We start from the raw sequence: 22,062 nt of genomic DNA on the forward strand, positions 1-22,062 counted from the left end.
TAGAAAACTTCATAATAGACTTTGTTTTTTTCTGCACACGCACTTTGGTATGTTGAATAACTGATCTTTCTGGTCTGAGAGAGTGCTGTAGGTGGTAACGTAACTATTTCTGCTGCATATATGATCCAATAGCAATCAACTGTTTTCTGACCTGGCTTCCCAAATATGGTAGATGCCTGGCCCATGAGTCCTTGCTGGTACTACACAAAATGAAATCCTAGGTGAGTTCGCAGTTTAAGCTGTCTCTTAGGTTTGACAAAGTGCTACTTTGCAAGGAATTTAGACTGGCATCCTTTCTGGGGTGTGTGTGTGTGTGTGGTGGGGGGACACCTGCATGGAACTTTGGTTCTTAGAACCATTTAGTTGGGTTTTGTTTGCATCATCTGGATGGTGCTTTCGTTTTCTAATTAGCAGAGCTAAGGTAAGACTCTTCTATCTCTTCTATTAGTTGATGTGAAGTTTCTGTGATTAAAAAAAATGTTCATACCAAGGTAAGAAATTAAAAGAAGGGGGACTTTAAAAAAATAAGGAGCACATAGACTAGAAATATTGGTAATGATGAAACTGGCTTTTTAAAATGACTATACAGACTTTATTTCAGAGTGAGTATTAGTTTGCATTTGCACTTAAACTGTGATACAGGACAGATACGATATTAATCCATATAAGGAGATGCATTCTTTCAAGATTCCAAATTATCACAATGGCTAAGCCCCTGACTTGGATAAAATAGTTTCTTAACTGAAGCTCAGGTCCTAGGTGTCACCGACCACCTAATTCATGGATTCTGAATTGATTAAGATTATGAGTTTTTAAAAGGATAAGTTGCAAAGCAAGTTCCAGACTAAACGAATCTCTTCTCAAGACCCATTTAAAAATGTTAATGGTGAAATATTATCTGGGTCCTAGCCAAAGAGCTGAAGCCTTTGGCCTCCTAGCAACCCTTGCAGAATCCTCCGGCAGGCTTTCATTGTTAAGCTGCTAATAGCTAACACGTTTGCCCATTCTCCCTCTACTTCATAGAAACAACTTTTTTATCTTCTCCAGACCTGTAAGTAGGTAGGTACTTTAGGAAGAAGTGTGAAAAGTATCCGTTCTCCTAAGTTTCGGATCCTCAAAAAAAAAAAAAAAAAAAAAAAAAAAAGTACTGAAAAAGTGTAAAAGATAACTCCCCAAAGATCTTAATTGGGAGCTGCTGATGCGGGAGGGAGTGTGTGTGTGTGTGTGTGTGTGTGTGTGTGTGTTGACAGAGGTTCCCACAAGTTCTTTCCCCACAGCTGTTTATTCAGATATCATGGGGCGCGTCATTTACATAATAATTTTTTTTTAAAGCAGTGAGGTTGAGTCTGACCAAGCTCTGCGCCTCTCAATTGTAGCATTTAAACCAATAAGGTTAGGACAAGAGACTAGCTGTGGTTTGCGTTGCAAAAACAAAACAAAACAAAAAGCCCCGAGGCTTCGTGGGCAGACCTACAAGGCTGCGCAAACAAATCGCGGGATGAGATTGTGCCGTTTCTTTGTCTAGGCGTCTCAGATGCTATCTGCCGCTGCCGTTCGCTGGGGCGCAAAGCCGTTCCCAAACAGAACGCGACGAGCTGATGGCTCCGAGCTTGCGGCGAGGTAGCGAGTGTGCAGGGCCACTTCCGACTGGAAGCCTTCCTGTGGTGGTGCGCGGTGGCGGGGTCCTTCCTGGGGAAGGCGATCGCGCTCAGTCGCTCGGCAGCCCGAGACTGCAGCAGCGCCTGGGCGCAGTCCCCGGGAGCCGGGCAATCCCCGGCCTCCGCGCTCCGCTGCCAGCCGCGTCACAGCGCCTCTAGAGCTCCCGGGTCCCCGCGTTCCTGCCCAGCAGCCAAACTATGTCAGGAATGGAGGTCTACTAACACAGAAAACTCCAAGGAGCACACTAAACCGGTGGAGGCAGCAGATGTGAGCGCTGTAAGTACAAGCTGGTGTTTGAAAAATTGTAATGACCAAGAACAACTGTATGGAGGGCAAAGTCCTAGATAACCAGAGCGCCTTTATTAGTGTTTTGGTTTGTTTTCAAAGAAAAAAAGCAGTGGCTTGGGAAAAAACAATAACACTTTGTTCCTGGGACTTTAGTAGCCACGGGGTTCCGTCGTAAAAGTGTAATCTTTACTCACCAAATGATCGGAGCCATTAGGATCATTAAAGGATCATTGCAAATTAACTACTTTTGTTATAAACTTCATAAATAAGTAGAGCACTAGGTAATATTCTTGGACAGGGGTGGTGGTTATTCCATATCTTTTCTTAATTGCTGCACTAGCTCCAGAATATTTCTGAGTATTATTGAGCAGGGTTATATCCATACATAGATGTATAGCTTCTAAAGGTATACTTAGCAGTATCTATTACACGGACGACTTTTTCTGCGGCTAGGTTGATACATGAGGAAAGGTTTCCGACGGAAACCTCAACAGATGAACAACGAACTGATAACCATGTTTTCAAGAAGGATGCCTTTTTGTTCCAAAGCAAATTTATCAAAGACTTTATTAAGTGGGCTCATCTTCAGTATTCGATACAATATGCCTTGGGCCCCTCAATGTATTTGTCCTTCTCTGGCCCTTTTTGTAATTTGAGTGCTCTTGGTCTTGGAAGCTAACCTCCAGATTTTGAAACTTTTGAATATTCTTGTAAAGTACTTCCCTTCAAAATCAGTATTTGAATTGCTAACAAATCACTGGCTCACACTCTTGGGAGGAGTTTTGAAGACATTTAAGCATACCGTTTGCAAGAATTTAATAGATTCTATTGTCATTGAGTTTAGACGAGTGTTTTTAAGTTCTATTTCTTAAGATGGCCATGGGTATAGAAACTTGTTAGCTGGGAATCACGGTGTGTAGCTGTAAAGGTTTCTAGTGGCTTTCAGAGACGGTTTTATTTTATGTTTGTGAGAGTCTTCCCCTCTCTGTTTAGAGTTTGGGGACATGCACACAGAATAGTCCTGCCTTCGTATGAAACATTTGATATTTGACTTTGCTGACGCTTGAGTTCTCCTCAGGCCCGAAGTGTGTGGTAAGCAAGCAGCCTTGGCTTGCCAGCCTTTGAAACTCTCTGTGGTGACAGACATAGAAGTCTAATTGAGCCACCGTTCAGTTCAGCTTTTAAGTGCCAAATGCAGGCAGCTGCTCTGAGAGTTTCACAGGCATGATAAATGATTTTCTGAAAAAGAAAATTTTCACTGGAGTATGAAAATGTATTTCCTAAGAATACAATGGGAAGTAAAGAGGTTCTTGCAGCGGAGCAAAATCTCTTTCATCATATAACCAAAAGTATTTCAGCCAACATTTTCAATAAATTCTGATTTTGAAAAAAGTCCTTTCCTTCCTTTTAAAAACTGAAGACAGGAATGTGTTCCAAACACTTGTTTGTTTTTAGTTTCAATGATTATGTTTTCTCAGTTTATTTAAAGGAGATAGTGCAAAAAGCTATATAGAATATCACATTAAGATAACATCACTAGCATTTGAGCATTTAGTTTATGGAAGTTCAGTAAGAAAAATGCAGTGTTAACATGTGACAAACATTTACCTCCCCTTAGAAGTTCTTTCCCACTTTAGGCTGAAGTTTTATTTTTAAGACTTGAGGTTTGTATTACAACAGAGACCTGGAAATGTGGATAGAGGAGAAATGTGGCCAGACTGTATTCTGTATAAGGAGCAGCCTTAGGGTGAAGGCAGTCTTTGCTCCTGATAAAATACATTCTGATTAGAAAATGACCATTGTCTTTCAAATTGGGGAGCACACAGGTTGATCTGTCTCGGCCAAAAACCCAGCTTGCTCTGCTTCCTGTGTGTTCACTGCTTTCACTTTGAAAATTTATTTTCAGTTTGAAAAAAGTTTTAAATTATAGTCGTTTTATAAAAATTGCCTCTAGCAAGCAAAAAAGCCCATGGAAACCCCATAATTTAGACAAGTCTCTCCATTTTACTTGTTCCGTGCTGCCGAGAGAATCTCTTTCCATTTGCAGTTTACTTTGCACAGAGCATTATTAACTTTTAGCTTCATACATGATCTTCTGTCAGATGCTTTTGATTGGTGATTTAGCAAAGTATAATAAACAGGGCAAAAGTCATGAATTTTGCTCTGTGCCTGAGCTCTGTGGTAGGGAAAGTGTGATAAAATGCGTACCTTAAGTCTTGTTTGATGATCTCTCAAAGCACGTTTGCCTTCTGGAAATAATTTCTGGGGTTGAAGAGCATGGTATTAGCAGATTTAATGTGACTGTTCAATGGATTGACGAAGTACTATGTGAGCTTTAACAAAATGAGGGAGACAAATTGAACATCAACAAAAGTTACATCTGTGAAGAATTATAAATTTAATTAGAAAAAAAAGGCAAACTTAAAAGACCTCATTAACTAATCAGAAGTCATAGTTACGAGTGTAGGAGTCTTGATCTAAATTCTCCGGAGCTCTGTTATCTGTTTTCTCTCTTTTCACATGTCTGCCTATAAGCTACAACAGCGTGCCTTCTACTTGAAGGGTTTTCTTAAAAAACATTAAAGTGAATGAAATTGTTGTGCTAGGAGATGGTCATTCATAATAGAATGTGTATTAATTTTGCATTCCTGAGAGTATTGGAATTTTAAAAAAAAGCAGATTAGAAGATAACAGGAATTAACTTTACAGATAAAACAAGTAGTCATACAGGGTACCTAGTAGATTGCTTTTAGAAACCACAAACTCCCCTTATTTTGAATGAAAATGTCCCCATTAACTATTTTTTGAAATGTACCTTGGTTTTAGAGCTTTAAATGAAAAAAAAAAAAAAAGCTTTTCAAACATGGGAGGAAATGTCAAGCCATCAGAAAGAGGCGTGCTTTCTAGATAAGCCTTTGGAAGAGGAGGGATTCTCCCTACCACACTGTAACCTTGCACTGCACATAAAAACTAAAAGCATGTGAAGTGTAGCATTTTGTAAACTGTAACTAATTTCACTCACATCTGTGTCTAATTGTTGTCTGCATTCGCATTCTTGAGAGTAGATTTATTTTTCCTGGACCACGATGTGGGTTCAGCTGACCAGCCTAAGTGAGGATTAGTTGTTTTAAAGTTATTTTGATTAAAGAGTCATTTTTAAATACAGTAACACACAACACATGGTTTAAATAATCCTTGAGACACAAAAGAATATATCTGAAGTACACTTAATGAGAGGAAGCTCATGGGCACGGACTTTTCAAAAACTGCTCTCTGAAAGCACAGTGGAAGTTAGGCTGACGGCACAGAGGAACTCGCTCTAAAGGGGCTTCTTCAACAAAAGAATATTCTCATTTGTAGGTTCTTTGTTTATTATTGTTATTACTATTATTATTATTACCAAATTTGATGATTTTGCCATCTGAGAAACAGAAGGTTTTAAACTTCAAATATAAATACAATGAAATGTTAAAAGTTTACAATGAAATAAAAATTCTATTTTCAAGATTCGGTGTCCTGGCTGACTTTACAGTGAGGATGTTCTTTAGCTCTGAGCAGTAAGTGTGCTTCAGCATGCTCTTATGTAATTAAGCCAGGAGAGCTCTTAAAATGAAGTCTGTTCTCACCTATAATTTATTCCAGGTGTATAAAAGAAGGAGACTCTTATCCTTAAGATATATTGCTGCAGTTTCTAAAGAAAACTATTTAATCTTGTGTGAGAACATTAACTTTAAAAAAATGACAGAAACCTGTTATCAAATAATAGCCATCTGCAGTCATTAAAGTTAGCACTCCGTAACTTCAATAACTCAAATGTCTTAAAGAATTGTTTTTGTTTTGTATGTCAAAAATGCATACCTAGAAGTTTCGAGTAACGTTATCCCAAGACGTTAGAGCTTGATGATGGTCTTTATTCTTGTTAGAAAGGCTGTTTCTTAATTTCATAAATCATAATTAAAAACTAGCAGGACTCAACAGAAGATGTTTAGGTGGATAACTTTAATGTCATTTGAGACGCTTCAGTTCTCATCTTTGTTCTGCAGCCTTAATTGATGTCAGTTCAGGTTGAATGAAAACGTACATCAAAGATTTGGAGTTGTGTGCCATTTCAGAAGTTAGGCAGTGTTGCTTCCTGCCTGCCCAGCATTGGTGGGAGCTTGCAAGCGGCAGCAGTCCACCTCACCGGAACCGCATTACCTGCGGGCCTTTCCCCACTGCCTCTGAAGAGCAATACTAGTACTCCTTTGAATTAGTGAGGCTGTGCGGTAAAATTCTTCAATTCAAACTTATCTGGAAAGTAAACATGCAGGCTGACTGGGCTAGTGAATTGAGTACTCAAATATGCATTCTAATTGAATACAAAAGATGGGACGTGCGCGTGCACGCGCGCGCACACACACACACACACACACACACACACACTTGCATGTTGTCCAGCATAACTGAACAAAAATACTTATTGGCTTTTACCTTGGCATAGTAAACGGGTACATTGCTGAGCGCAGGGACTTTGGGTGTGAAAGCCTGCCTTTGCCTTGTTTCCTGACCGCAGCATTGCCCGAAGCTGTTTCATTAGAATGTTAAATGACAAATAGGTAACTGAGAGAAAACCGTCCTGATAAGGTTGGGACTTAGAGAGGAGGCTAGGGGGTGGGCGGGCACTCTAGTTCTACCGGCGAGGGCGAGGATGAAAGATCGGAGGATGCTGGGGGATTATTGCCCCAACTACTGCTGCTGCTAAACATATTCATTTGTTAATAGCTTTTTTCTTTCTTCCCAAGCACCTTTCCCAAGCTGCTGGGGCGAGATTGCTTTGCGAGTTGACTGGGGGAGGGGTAATCCCGTTTGCAGCTGTCATAGGCCAGTGATGAATCACGAGCCCGTCATTTGACTGCCTTCCCCTCCTGACAAGGGGAGGGGAGGAGGGTAGACCTGCAGGAAGAAACAACAGTTGAGCCCTCCACTTAAAGACACTATGCCTTTCCTGGCCGCAGTATCCTCCCTTTTCTCTTTTGGTTAAAAGTGAGCCTTGTGGGGCTCAGCGTGTGCTGTATGTAATTACAAGCTGGCAGTGAATCGCAGTTAACAACCACTTCTAATTGTCTACCCCTGGCCACAGGTGCAAACATCTCACACCAGTTCCCATGCTGCTCTTTCCGCAAGTTGCAGGTAAGGCTTTTGTTGATATTCAACATTTTTTGTAGCTTACCTTTCTGTGACCCGGATCTATTTTTGTCTAGTATTTCTTAATTATTTCTATTAATAGCAACAGGCTGGGTTGGGAACGACTTAACAGTTTGTGTGTGTGTGTGTGTGTGTGTGAGTGTGTACACGCGCGCGCGTGCGCACGCATGCACACATGTACATGAGTGTACTTGTAAAAAATAATTATGTACGTGGGAAAGGCACAAGAGTCTTGATTTGAGGCAGTTCTGTCTGCTGGGAAGCTGAATGTGGAATGATAATTAGGGATCACTGGATTTGAAATAATTTCTTGTTTGAATTCAGATACTTTGAGGAAGTAATATGGCTCATGTAAAGGTATTTTACAACTGATGTTCAACAGTCATTTTAATTGAGCGTAGTCTCAATTAAAATGACGCAGGTGAGGTGAGGAGCAAATACTATCAACATTATATGTGTGACATTAACTCTCGCACCCCTCCCCGGATTATGATTCTTTAGAAATAAATATATAATTTTAGGATATAGTGAATGGGTGTTAGATTTTAAAAGTTTGTATGGTCAGAAAATGGAGTTGTATCTAAGTATCTAATTAGTGATTTTAAGTAGTTTCACTGTTCATGAACTAGAGTACTACATATGAGTTCTGAAGTTGTCAATATGACGCCTTGCTCTCTTCTACAGCAGAAGAAGCTGGCAAACTTAGGACCATCTGGGAGGCATTGAACTGTTTTAAATATGGTGAAAATGCAAAATTACAGCATTGCATAGAATTGCCATTTTCCCCCTGAGTGACAGTTGAGGTACTGGGAGTGCTAATGGTCTCACGGACAGCCTGAACTGCTGGCCTTATCCATTTTCAATTGGCTACGCTGTATGTAATCCACAAAGCAAACAAGTGAGCCGACATCATAGTGTTTTAATGCTGCATTTGTTTCAAGGGAAACAGAGGAACAGTTAAGTAGTAAGCCAGAGTAAACATATGCATCAGGACAGTCTCATTCCCTGTCACTGGGCAGGAGCTTTCAAGGGTTTTATTTGGTTTGGAGACCCATTAAATAACAACTGGGTGTTAAATTATAAAGGGAGTACCCAGTGCTAATTTATTAGATGAAACACATTGTATAATAGTGTAGAATAGTGATGTATTTCTATTCCGTGTGTTTATGTATTTGCTTTTTCTTTTAGGAAATTAATGCTTGGGGTTTTGTTTTAATATAAATAAGTCACATGTTTTCCTCTGAATGTTAAAATCGATGTCATTGTCTGACATTAGCTTATGACTTCCATTATACAAGAGGGGGGAAAGACTTTTAAAAATTGCATGTGAAACTTTGGCTACACAGGCTGAGAGTAACACACATGACGAAAGGGCTGGGATCAGATGCAAGGTGAACTATTACCAGTCTAAGAAAATAGACACAATGGGGCTTTTGTGTGAGTGTGTTTCAAAGGAGGTGTCAAGTCGTTAGCACATTAAATAGTGGTGTTATGAATTTGGTACATCTGTCACACGGAAAGCTTCTTGTCTTTAGGTCTATGGAAATGCAGGATCTAACCAGCCCGCATAGCCGACTGAGTGGTAGTAGCGAATCCCCCAGTGGTCCCAAACTCGATAGCTCTCATATAAATAGTACTTCCATGACTCCCAATGGCACCGAAGGTGAGTCCGTCTCTTGTTGCTCTGCCCTTGTCTCTTCCTCAGTGTCTGCTCTCTTGCTGCCTGTGAGCCAGCCCTCAGATCCATCAGACATTGCCTTCGCTTCTAAGCGATTTGACTTAATCCGTGTTCTCCTCTAATTGGGAGTCCCATATTACTGGATTATCACATTCCATAGACTGGCGTTAGTTTAAGACATATATAAACATGTGTATTGAAATATATACAATGTGTATATAGACAATACTTTAAAATTTGAATGTTTCTTCTTGTTGGTATGCATATCCCCATCATGGTATTACTTTACATCATTTTGCCATAGGACTACTGAAAATTTGGAATTATTTCATCTTATTTTCTGTTTGTTAGCAAATACAACCAAATTTTTTAAAATGTCAACACTGAACTGGATTACTTCTTAAATTAACAAAACAGTTTTTGTGTCTAGTATGCCTGTGTCTTTGGCCACTGTAGTTTAAACAAGAAAAAACTAAAACTTAATACCTATGAAGTATGCAAACCTATTTGGCAAGTATGCATAACATATATTCACTTTCTTGAAGATTGAGTAGAATACTTTAAACATGGTGCTATAATTATTTTAATATAATTAGTACATATAGATGTTCATGTAAATTGTATATAAATAGACACATCTACTTCAATCCACACATATTTCATTCAAAATAGAAGGCTTTTATGTACACATTACTGTCTGTTATGTATGGCCACTTAGGAGTTATGTATATTTTTATAACTCAGATGTATGGGACGATATATTGCCCATTATGTTACAATAATTTCAGTCAGAACCTGTGGAAAAATTCTTCACTGATATTGGTGCTCATGTATTTGTTAATTAAGCCTCAGGAAAGTGATAGATTCATTAAGATTTATTAGAAGTTTAATGGGTCATCTGTCTCAGGATTCCATTTATAGACAAACCCTTACATATCAGTTCTTCAATTGACATGAGCTTTTATCTCAGGTTTTTTTTTAAAAAAAAACATGAGCATAATTAATTTATTTATCATTTTGTAAATTATGTAAATATTATCATTTGGGTACAGTAATTGAATATGTATTGAGGAAAGCCTTTTAAAATGTGAAAAGCTAAGAAATTCATAACAAAGCACAGAAATCATTTATTTCGGAGTTTTCAGTTATGTCTTGGTTTTTATGCCAACAGTAATTACTTTTATCTACAACTGTTCTGTGGCTTTCTTTACAAGTAAGTATGTTCCTGCCCAGTGTTGATGGAGAATGGCTGCTGGGAAAGGAAAAGCTTTGCGCTGAGAGAAAGCTTTCCCAGATTTTCCCTCCATCTCAAACGTCAAATGAAATTTACACAGAAACAATTTTAATGTATAAGTAGCGGGTATAGAATTTGTACAGTAAAAGCAGGCGATTGGCCCTGTTTCCTCTCTTGCTTGAATCCATCTTGAGTTTTAAAAGCCTTAGAGCACAGACAAGCGCCCAGTGCAGGGTCTGCCTCAGATCGGCCCCATGGTTTGTCTGGGAGCTGTGTGGCCAGGGAAGAGCCGTAGGTACAAACCTGTCCCCGCAGTCGACTGAGCCTGCCAAACTACTGTGAGTCTAGAGATTCACTATGAGGAGAAAATTATAAATAATTAAAAATAAAAAAATAACTTTGTATCCAATAGGGAAATAGGAGCAAGAAGTTCTCATCTTTTCAACGTGTTACTGACAGGCCGGCTTCTGTTTAAGCAGTGTGCATGTGTCAGTGAGTGCTGCCTTGGATGATTTGTGGGAATGAGATGTGGTTTGATTTTAAGGAAAATATGGAGCACCAACATATTTTTAAGTATTCATGTTTCATACCTTGATATGCCATCCATGTTCATGAATATATTCCATTTTGTAATATTTTTACAGTAATTGTTATGATTGCTTTTAAAACATTCAGTTTGTGAGATAATTAGAACTAAGTTCTTCTCCTTCCCTCCCTGCCTGCTGTCATTCATTCATTCATTCATTCATTCATTTTTCTTCTTTAATTTTTTTTTTTTGAGATATGGTTTTACTATATAGCTCTGGCTGTCCTGAAATTCACTATATAGAACAGGCTGGCCTTGGACTCAAAGATCTTCATCTGCCTTTTTGCCTCCTGAGTGCTGTAATTAAATTCATCTCTTTCTTAGAAGTAATTTCTTATACTAAAACAAAACAAACAACAACAACAAAGTTAATTGTGCAGACTCTGGTGATATGATGATGAGCTCCTACCCCAGCCCTAGGAAGTTGGAGACAGGAGGATCAATCAGCAGTTCAAAGTCAGCTTCAACAGTGGAAGTGAGTTTGAGCCCAGCACGGACTGCATGCAGGAGATCCTGTCTCAATGAATCAAAAATACCAAAAATCCTCGGCTGTGTTAAGGCTTGGAAATGAACCTTCAAGGCCCAGTTTCAAAGGAGTGCATAACTAGCTATTGACCAAAGCCCGCTTCAGGTTTTCTTCACTAGTGTGCCTACAGAGGTGATAGGTGTTAGGATGCTGTAGCATCAGGAGCAAAGATAGAAGCTCTCACTATAAATTAATTATTCAGAGCTCTAAAGGAAGATTTTTGTCAGTTTACTGGAAAATTTAGAGCATTTTCTTAGCATACACCCTAAGATTATGAACATGAATTATACTCACACTGTTATATGACTTTAGTTCCAGACACATCACGATGTTCTAGATTGCTAAGTTCGTGAATCAACTTACTACGCTCCTTTTCTATTCCATCCTATTCCTGTTTCATGTCTCTCGCCCACCATCCTAGGACCTGTGCTTAAAATGAGTAAATTTATTAACATCTGGCAAGCTTCCCTAGGATATAGTCATTAAAGATTTTCCTATTCCTTCTTTGGGATATGATTTAGCTTGAAATCTGAAGTGTTTAATGGTGAGTTAGAGGTTCAGGAAGGAAAGAAATTCATTACAACTAGCCATTAAGAGGCTGGAGAGATGGCTCAGTGGTTAGGAGCACTGCCTATTCTTCCAAGGACCATTGTTCAACTCCTAGTACCCACCTAGAAGTTCACAACTGTCTGTAACTCACACCAATGCACATAAAATTAAATAAATTATTTTTAAAAAAACCAAACAAGTCATTAAAATAACACATCCCATCATTCCATAGTAAGTGTTTTAGTTCTCTGTATACACACACACACCACATACACCCCATACACACCACATGCCCCAACATATGCGCGCACACACAATCACACCAAAACCTCCCCATACATACTTTGCACACCACACATACCACAATAGGTACTTAAATGACTTCCCAGAAGCCCAATGAAAATAGTCCCAGTTCAACTGAAATTAATTTAATGACCAGCAGAGAACTTCGATGTTGTCCATGCTTGGTTCTGGCTGAACGAACATGCGTGGTCTCTAACTCAGAGGCAGTTTCTAAACTTCCTGCCACCACTTGTCCATATCATGCGGCTAAGAAAACAGAAAATCTCCTCTGTGAATAACCATAGCTTCATCCTAAGAACAAACAAGAAGGCAATAAAATGGAGAAGCAGAGAATATTCAGTTTCTTCTCAAGTCTGCTGCCAAATTATTCTAGGATTCGGTGCTTGCAGGTTCTGTCCTAGAGGCCAGTGCCTGTTTTCACAGTTTACGTCAAGGACAAGGACAGAAACACCCAAGCTCCAGGCTCAAGAGCTGTGCTTTTTGGTTTTCCAAACACAGTGTTCTTGAGTTGTAATAATTGATTGCTGCATATTTGAAAACTCCTTGGATTTTTCTTTTTTTATGCCAACATCTCTGGTTCTTGTTGCAACTCACAACTGGTGTTACTCAGCTTCTAAACCTTTAAGATATAGAACACAAGTAGGTAATCTTAGTTACCTAGTGGTGAGCATCAGAGAATGCTTGGGAGCTCTGTTGGAAGACACAGGTTTCCAAGGGAGTCAATGAATATTTCAGTTACTGGACAGACAGAACCTATGATCCTGGACCTTCTCCCCTAGTCTTCTGAATGTCTTCTAAGGTACAATGGGAAAGACACTTCTTATCAAATACACAGTTCTCAGTATGTGCGCACGCGTGTGACATACAAACACACACACAGATCATTATAGATATTTAAGTGCAACTTAAGTGCAACAACCTAAATGAAAATAGTCCCAGCTCAATCGAAATTAATTAAACAACCAGCAAACCTTCCATGTAGCTGGCTTTACAGTTGGCCTTGGCTGAATTTACATGACTTATCTGTTGATATTTTGAGTGCATAATTTTAAAGAAATCAGCTTTTGGATAAAGTTAGCTGAGTAGCTAAGTATCCAGTGTGAACGAAAGGACGGCTTTCTGGTGTGGGCGAGCGCTCAGGCTTGCAGTATGCAAAGCCTTGTGTGAGAAGTCTTTGCAAACTGCTTTCCTCGTGAAGGACTCAGAGCCATAGCAGTAAAGGAATTTTTATTTACACACCTAATTAGAGCCTTGTTTGCAAAACAGATTTTTTAAAAAACATCTTTGTTTTTTCAGATTGTCTTAAATTCGAAGGAGTTTGAGATTGATGAGTCCTATACTGCCAATTAGTGTTTATTTTTGGTTGTATTGGGGCTGGGAAAAGGCGGGGTGGTGGTGGGGAGATTGTGCAAAGCTCAGACCTGAAATTTGCAGTTTTTAAATGATTTAAAAGCCGAGGTAGCTGGAATTCTCTATCATTCATTGCAGGAATTCCTACAGTAATTCAAATAGTAATTTTGAATTGGTGTATCAGATTTCCAAGATTGTGGTCTTGAATTAGGTGGCTAAATTGGCTTCATTTAAAACTTTTTCCAGTTGTGTTTTGCATATTTTAGGGTGATAGGTTGATACAATTATCCACATCTATGTGACCAGAATCTATTTTAAAGCAATTTTGTAATTTTTACAAAGTTTAGAACACTAACAAATTCTTTGAACTAGTTTTCTTCCGTACATAGTTCAGTAAAAAAAAATATAGTTCTGCCTGTTGAGAGTGTCTTTACTCAATCTTGTTTACAAGAAGTCTCTCCACGAAGTGAATGTGTGCAGTTAGGGCTGAGGCTGCTTTTTACTGGCAATATTTGCGTATCTGTGGTTGAATATTCTGATGTCAATAGAAACATGTTAATCTAATATTACCCCTGTTTATGTACTACACATAATTCAGTTTCTGGGAGATTAAAGGGCATCATGAGGAAAGGCATTCCTAAAAAACATTTTTAGGGTTTTGTCGATGGCAGCAAAATCGGCTTCTTAGAAATTATTCTAAAGCAAAACCTATGAAGGAATACAATTATTAGTCAGAATTTAATATTTGCTATGTTTTGTATACATGGCAATAATTCTCACATGTCTGTTAATAATGCCAATAGTTAGTTTAAGAATAATTTGTTGGTCATTGCACTGACTGTTTGCCACATTTTGTTTTATTAAATCTTCAGAAAATTCCTGGAACTGGCCAGGAAGAAGGTTAGGGGAGCGGGTTTGAACCCCAGCTGCACAGCATGCCAGCTGCAGGAAGTGGGTCAGAGGTGCTATCATGTGACTCTGGTTTCTCAGAGCAATGAGGAAAACAGCAGAACTCACTTTAGGCTTGCGTGAGCACGTGATGTAAACCTTGTGGTATATTTGGAACTTAGTGAGCAAGAACTTGCTCTGTCTATTGCTATTAACAGCTAGGCCATAAGTAAATAGTAGCTACTTCAATAGTGTGATTCGTGTCTTACCAAGAAAGCTGTAAAAGTTAAAGGCCAAGTTCTGAGGCACATAACTTGTCATGGGTACCACTGGAATCTGCACTGGTGTCTGAGGAGCTGTGGGCAAAGTCCAAAACCTTGGTGTTTGGAACATATGCTCTTCCCTATGTACGAATGTCTCTCAATCGTTCGTCCTAAGGGAGAGGCCGACCATGCTAGGACCCTCTCCATGGAGGGCGTCACTGAGTAGTGCACCTCAGACTGCATCCCAGCTGAGCAGCCTCTTTGATAGAAAATGGACTTCACAATATGGTGACTGCCTAGGATGCTTACTTATGCCTGTAATCTTATGTCTGAGATTGTGTGGGTGATTTCTTCTGTGTCCACACATGCCCCGCATATTGCTTCAATTGCTTAACTTTGGGGGAGCTGTCTCTAACTAGTTTTCAAAGCTTTTGACTTAATTATAGTTCTGTCAGCCAGCCCCTGCTCGCGTTAAGCCTCTTTGAGATGAAAAGGAGAAGGGGAATCATCCCTGCTTTTCATTACAATAGCCATCATTATATGCACATTTGTGAAATTCAAAAAACATTTTTGCTACTGCTCAGAGGAAATACTTTCTGCTTCAGGAAATATTTTTCAGAGGGTCGTGATGTGGATGGTCCCATTTCTTTTGGCTTTGAGAATCAGCCATGGACAGCTAGGAGCTATGTGTGGTTGGAAGAGAAAGTGGGTTAATACAGAGGATTAAATGGGCGGCACATGTGGGCCAGTTGGGGGACAGTCTGTTCTCACCTGTCACCTGTTAACAAACTATTGTGGTGCTTGTAGTAAACCCAGGACTTCAGATGCATGAAGTCCAACCTATTCAGATCTGAGGCCACCGAGGGTTTCCAGGCTGCTCGGCTGCTTGGTACTTGGTGACAAGATTCGGAATGTGACCAGTTCTCTGGTTGCTGATAGAGAAGAAGAACTTTGTGTCGTCTCTACCCTGTTCTTCTGTATGAGCAAAGGTGTGCTTGCCCCAAAACATCTTGCCTTCTGGGAGAAAACTCTGGTTCCTTCAAGGAAGACATGAACTTTTAGGCAAGTCCTTGCCTGTTTTAAGTGATTCCTGATTTCTTATGCCGTCCCAGGATGCCTTGGCGCTGAGCAGCATAAAGGGAGAGAGGTCACCTCTCTTCTAATCTTCTCAGTGGCAGGCAGACACCATCTTTACCAAGAGAGAATCTGAGTTAGGCGAAGCAAGCCAAGGAGTCTTAGGCAGTTTTAGTAGGCCCTCAAATGCCTGAGGCAATTTGCAGGCCTCACAGCTCTCTCTCTCTCTCTCTCTCTCTCTCTCTCTCTCTCTCTCTCTCTCTCTCTCTCTCTCTCTCCCTCCCTCCCTCCCTCCCTCCCTCCCTTCCTTTCTTTTTTCTTCCTTCCTTCTTCTCTCTCTTTCTCTTTCTTCTTGTTCCTTGCTTGCTTGCTTTGAGTTTTATTTCATGCCTTCACTATCCACAGAGGAGAGATGTTTATATATTCTTCATAATAGACATTAGGACATTTTTTTCCCTATAGAATGAAACAAAATCTGCATTGTTTACCAATATTATCATTGTGTTTATCAATAGTAAGTTAGGTTTTGAAAGAAAAACTTATGAACTGAACTGGCTGAGTTCTTACCACTGAGTGACTGTTCTGACATGCTCTATATACTTAGTCACGTCGTCCTCCAAATAACTTTAAAGATGAGGTTTGTGCACCTGGTTTGAAAGCAGTTAAGTGACTGATGTGTTCTCACTCAGCACATGGACTGTGTTAGAGAGGAGCTACCTAAGCATGCTGGGATTGCCTCCGACCCCACTCTCTTGTTCTCTGAAACATGAGATTCACACAGTGTTGCCCCAGCTCCTCAATGACGAACTGCATGCCAGCTGAAGTCCTTTGCCCACCTGAAGATTTTTTATATCACCTTATCTAATATTATGGCCAAGATGCAAGGTTTGTGGTATCCATATCCACTATTATTTTGCTGGTAGAGCCCTGAGTCCTTGAATGCAGGACAGACTTGTTCAGTGTCGTGGGCATCCCACATCTGTCAGCCTTGGAACAGGCATTTGTCGAATGAATGTCCTTGCTACTACGTAAATCATGTAAATGAGGCATTACAGGCACAGGGAACCCACTCATATTACTTACAACACATTTAGTCTTCAGGGAACTAGTTCAAGCTTCATTTTCGACTCATTGGAAAGTACTCATCTTCATGTACCAAGTCACAAAGATGCCATTAGTTGGTTCATCCAGCAAACTGCCTCAGTGAACATCATCGCCAGCCTTGGATTTGAGCTACAGTAGCCAATCTACACTTGACCCATAATAACTTACTGTTTTACAAGGAGAACTATTGAATTTTAGCAGTGATAAAGCCACTCCCACATACTATGATAAAATTGAGTGGCATAATGATATGCAAGGTTGTTGTTAGTAAACATGGGCTAAGCATCTTTAAAATATGGCCAAAGTAATTGGAGGCAAAAAATGTAATGTAGGGAACAATTGAAGGAGTAATAACAAGTTCACACTTCAGGCATGGTAAAGGGTGTGTGTGTGTGTGTGTGTATGTTGTGTGTTAAGTACACAACACAGAGTACAGAGAAATGAGGCCAAAGTGTAAGCCCGAACAGGTGATGCAAGTTCTGCATACCAGGCTCAAAGCTTTGGCAGGTAAATAGAAGTGTTATGACTGGGTTTGTATTTTAACCAATACATTGATGTAGTGTGGGTAGTGAGAAAGGACAGGTTGAATTGCTGAGGCCATGCTAATTATTTACATATATTAGCTCAGCACCAATTCATATTTGTCTTGAGATGGGGGTGGGACAAAAGTCATACTAAAAAATGTAGGGAAGTGGTGTCCTGATTCAAGAGTGTCTCTTTTACAGGCAGGCTAGTTGGGACTCAGAGTCAGTTCAGCGGCTTGTGTCCCATGGAACAAAGGTGGGTCTTAAGAAGCAGCAGAGCGGGCTGGAGGGACCCTGTGGGCAGTCAGTCCCCAGTAGCTAGAGCAATACCTCTGGGCCTTTGATTCTGACCTGTGCAATCAAGATGATAATGGTACATACAGAGAGTGCCTCAGTCAGCAGACTGAAGATGGTCTGACTCTAAGAAAGTGCTTCTGTTCCTTGGATAGACTTGTAACTTCTAAGCCCATTCTGTGCAGTAGGGATTACCCATTTACTCGTGACAGAAAGAATAATTAAGAGAATGATTACTGGCATCTGCTGCATGCTCCAAACCTTAGTAGCTACTATGAAATAATGATGGATGTTGTGTTTTAAAGAAGCATGTCCTTTGGAATTGATAGAGCAGTGTCTCCATAGGAGAGATGCATGTCTGTTCCTACTCTGGACTTTTGGTATCACTGAACAGTGTGTGCAGGCACTCAGAGTGCTTCATACACTTAATAGCACTCACTCAGTTAATATTGAGTGTGAGCAATCTGGGAGCTCCTGGGGCTTAGTAAAAGACAGGAAAGGGGTACTAATCATTTGGTGGCTTGATTGCATTTTGGGCAAATAAACCATGCTTCCATATTGATATGATTGAGATTCTGAGTCTGAGCCAGATCATCTGCTTCCAATCTTCAAACACTGGTTGATTTTACCATCTGCTAATTTGTAACATACACTGATACACTTCTCCTCGGTGCCCTGGTGTTCTCTGACTAGCCTGTTCAGTGCCACCTTTGGTTTATCTCTATCTAGCTAGAGGAGCAGTCCAGGGTGAGAAAACTCTACTTAAGAAACATCAAACTCTTCAGGTTTATAGAAGAGAAATTAACTGCAACAGTGAGAAACCAGCCATGTGATCTCTCGGGCTGTTACTGAATATCTTTAGGCTGCAATTTTCACATCTTTGAAAGGATACAAGTATAATGCGTGCTCTTTAAGCTTGCCATGGGGGAGTGGAGGAGTTATTGCTGCCTTGTAAAGTGCTCAGTACACACTGACCACACAAGAGCTGCTTAACACATAATAACTGTGTAATGAATTATTACTCCTCCATTTTAAAAGCTACACAAGGCATTGTTTATGTCAGAAATGGAGACTGCTATATTGCTAAATTCTTAGCATGGGACTTTTTCGTTTTTTACCACTGTGTTGTGTTTCCCTTATAGTGAGCTAAAGCGCATATGTAGCTTGCACTTTGGTTTCTAAAGGCTGGTGTCTGCTGGGAATCGTCGAAGGGCACATTTAAAACCTGCACCTTGCAGTCTGGATAATTTTACTGAAAGAAGGAAGAGCCATAAACAAACACGGACGCTAATGATGTAAATGATGAAATGTTTGGAAGAAATCGTTGACATATGCAACGTATTTGAGGATAGATGAAAAACAAGATTTCTCCTCCTCCTCTTCCTCCTCTTCCTCCTCCTCCTCCTCCTCTTCCTTCTCCTCCTCCTCCTCCTCCTCCTCCTCCTCCTCCTCCTCCTCCTCTTCCTCCTCCTCTCTTCTTCTTGAGGACAGATACAGGAAAGCTTAGCTGCCTCCTAGCTTGGTCACCTGAGCACAGCAGTAAAATATTAATTAATGACTCTAAGTGGTTGGTTATGGTGATTCACCGGGTAGTCCTTCCAACCTTTCTACACTCTTGTAAACTTCTTCAGACAATACTGGGGACAGAAGGAGAGAAGAAAGTTTTTACTGTGCACAAAGCATTGTGAAGGAACTCAGCAGTTCAACTAAAAATATCAGGGGACCCTGACTTAAGGAGCTCATGGTCTCATTGAGGGAGATACAAACTCTGACTTTTGGTAAAAATCTGAAGGACAATAATATTCCAAAATAGGTTTTGGAGACTAAGGCCATGATGCAGTGCAGGAGCGTTACAGGCTGAAGGTGAGAACACTGTTTTGTGTTTAGAGTCAAATTCGTGTATTTGGTGAGCCTTTAGCAAGTCACAGGCATAGCCTTTTCCTGCAGGAATGAGTGCATGCAGCTACTCTGTTCAAATGCAAAGCTTGCAGCCTTAGCTTCACTGCATTTTGTGACTCCGCACTTTCTCCATCAGCAGATCAGAAAGAAGCTATCCTTGGGTTCTGAAATATTTTGGTGTCATAAAAAGGGCTTCGTTCTCAAGAAGGCTAGGAGCCACGGGTGAAAACAAGAGTGCCCTCAGAGTTCAGAAGAAAGAGCTCTTCAGCTCGCTAGGTCCTGGCGGAGCTTCAAGGCCGAGGTGGAATCTGAGCCCTTAGGGGATGGGTAGAATTTGAATAGGTGGGGAAGAGCTGGAATGCTCACTAATGAGGGAGCGGTGTGAACAAAGGTAGGATAGTCTCAGGCCCTGGGATGAGAAAGGTTGGGCGGCAGAAGGAATTGATAGGAGATAGTACTGGGGGAGTCTACTGGAGCTAGCTCTGACCCTGAGTATCAGGCTGAGGAATTTGAACTTCTGGGCCAGTAGAAGAAGCCAGTGAGTATTTTGAGCAAGGGACCAGCCAATACTGTGAGAGTGCTATGGGTTGCAAGCTGGCACCATGTTCAGGGAATGTTTGGATTGTGAGCTCCAGGTTGGTCTCGGTCTGTCCAGGGTTTCATGTGTTGGGAACCTGAGCCAGTGGGGGCAAGAATACTGTGAAAAAAAAAAGCTAATTAGTGCTGTGAAGGACCTGTCAAGAGAGCCTGCATTCACTGTGTCGTCGTCGTCGTCTTCTTCTTCTTCTTCTTCTTCTTCTTCTTCTTCTTCTTCTTCTTCTTCTTCTTCTTCTTCTTCTTCTTCTTCTTCTTCTTTTTCTACTACTACTACAAGAGGGTCTCCAGCCTCAGCCTCTTCACAAGCTCTGTATCTGTGACTACTGGGTCTTAAAGTTCCCTACCATTTCCTCTCGACTATGTGTGCTGGTTACATTTTCCTTACTATGATGAAATGCCTGACACAAGTAACTGAATCTTCCAGCTAGGGAGGAAGATTGCATTTTGGCTTTTAGTTTCAAAGGTTTCATTTTGTGATCAGCTGGCTGCATGTACCTGAGTCAGAGGTGAGAGAGAGCATCATTGTTGGAAGGCGTGCATTCCACAGCCGATTTATTCAGATCACTGTGGTCTAGAGGAAGAGAAAAGGGGCCAAGTGGCAAGGGCTGCCTTTCTAGAACAGACCCCTAGTTTCCGTCTTCATTCATCTAGACCCCATTTCTTACCTTCCACCACTTCCCAGTGATGCTGCAGTATTCTAAGACCATCAGTGGAAGGACTGATGCCTTGATTGATTGGTTCGAGTCCTCAGAATGCAGCCGTTTCCCAGAAGCCTACCTGCTAGCATGCAAATACCCAGTTCCTGAGCCAATGGGAGACATTGCACACCAGGAATACTCTTATGGTCAAGTGTGGTAACCATGGCTTGCTAGTCTACGGCTGCACAAGCTGTGCTCCTTTCGAAGAGTTAATATTTTTCTCCCCTCTTGGTAGACAGAGAAGATGACTTTAGTCCCTAGAGGATGTCAAGCTGTAGTTTCAGTCCAAACACAGAGAGGTGCCTCATTTCTGAGAGAGCCTCCTGGAAGCAAGGTGGGAGGCACAGCTGTATGTGCTTTTTTGGTAAGGAAAAGTAACATGGTAGATTAGTGCGGTTCAGTCAGGTATATAAAATATACATTTAGGAAGATTTTCCACTTTAATTTATTGTGTAGAATTTTATTCATTTTTGTCACCTTTCATTTGGTGCCATTTGTTTCTTTTTGTACCATTTGGTGCAGTTCTTTTTCAAAAACATGTATTTTCACTTTTGCCTATGGTTTAAGAAAAAGAGCTTTTGAATGGATAAGTGATATCATTGAACCTGAACCATTACTAGGCTGTTTTTCTCTCTTTGATCTCTATGGCATAATTATTATCCAAACTATGATAATTTATTTATTTACCTGTCTCCTTCCTACATCAGGAAGGGCATACTCTAAACAAACACCCAAAGACATATTATTTTATAATCATGTTCAAATTGTACCTGATTTCAAATGGCGCAAGTGTTGTCTGTATATCCTGTCCATAAGATCATTTAATGAAAGAACTTGCATATAAGTTCCCAGAGTGATAATGCAGGAGAGGATCGAAGTTGTCCTAGATTTCAGTGATATTTATATTTGCCTGAGCAGTGTGCTCAATGGTTTAAGTTAAGTGAAACATGTCTTCAGGTGGGTGCACCTCTTAACTTGTTCTGTTCCTTCTACAACTACTGAGTTCTGTGAGCCATGCATTGGCCTGAGTGTGTCAAGAGAACAATTTAAAAATGTTTCTCCTGTTATGAAAAAATTTATCATAAATCAAGATGGATAAGACTATGAGGTATGAAGTGGGGTTGAAGTAGATATCTATATATCTATATGTCTATATGTCTATATATCTATATCTAGCTATCTGTATGTATGTGTATGTATATATATATGTATATGTATGTATGTATATGTATATATGTATATGTATGTATATATATTTCCTGAAAAGAGCACAGACACAGGCTTTAAAGTTCAAAGAGAAACAATTATGCTTAAGTCATAGTCATAGACTTCTTTAAGGAAGACTCAGTGGGATTTTTAAATGA

General features: G+C 40.3%; 1 protein-coding gene across 5 annotated transcripts in view; it reads left to right on the forward strand.

Moving 5' to 3' along the window:
* The first annotated feature begins 1,608 nt into the window (after nucleotides 1-1,608).
* Eya1 (EYA transcriptional coactivator and phosphatase 1) overlaps nucleotides 1,609-22,062 on the forward strand; it is a 139,692-nt gene continuing 119,238 nt past the window's right edge. For 3 of the 5 annotated variants that reach the window (XM_052175936.1, XM_052175937.1, XM_052175938.1), the window contains exons 1-3: nucleotides 1,609-1,935; nucleotides 7,067-7,116; nucleotides 8,667-8,794. In XM_052175936.1, coding sequence (XP_052031896.1) covers nucleotides 8,671-8,794 — 124 coding nt within the window. In that variant the 5' untranslated portion in view covers nucleotides 1,609-1,935; nucleotides 7,067-7,116; nucleotides 8,667-8,670. The remainder of the gene's footprint in view (nucleotides 1,936-7,066; nucleotides 7,117-8,666; nucleotides 8,795-22,062) is intronic. The other 2 variants (XM_052175934.1, XM_052175935.1) reach the window with 2 other exon arrangements.

This window comes from Apodemus sylvaticus, chromosome 3 (assembly GCF_947179515.1).
Source record: "Apodemus sylvaticus chromosome 3, mApoSyl1.1, whole genome shotgun sequence".
Classification (NCBI taxonomy): domain Eukaryota; kingdom Metazoa; phylum Chordata; class Mammalia; order Rodentia; family Muridae; genus Apodemus; species Apodemus sylvaticus.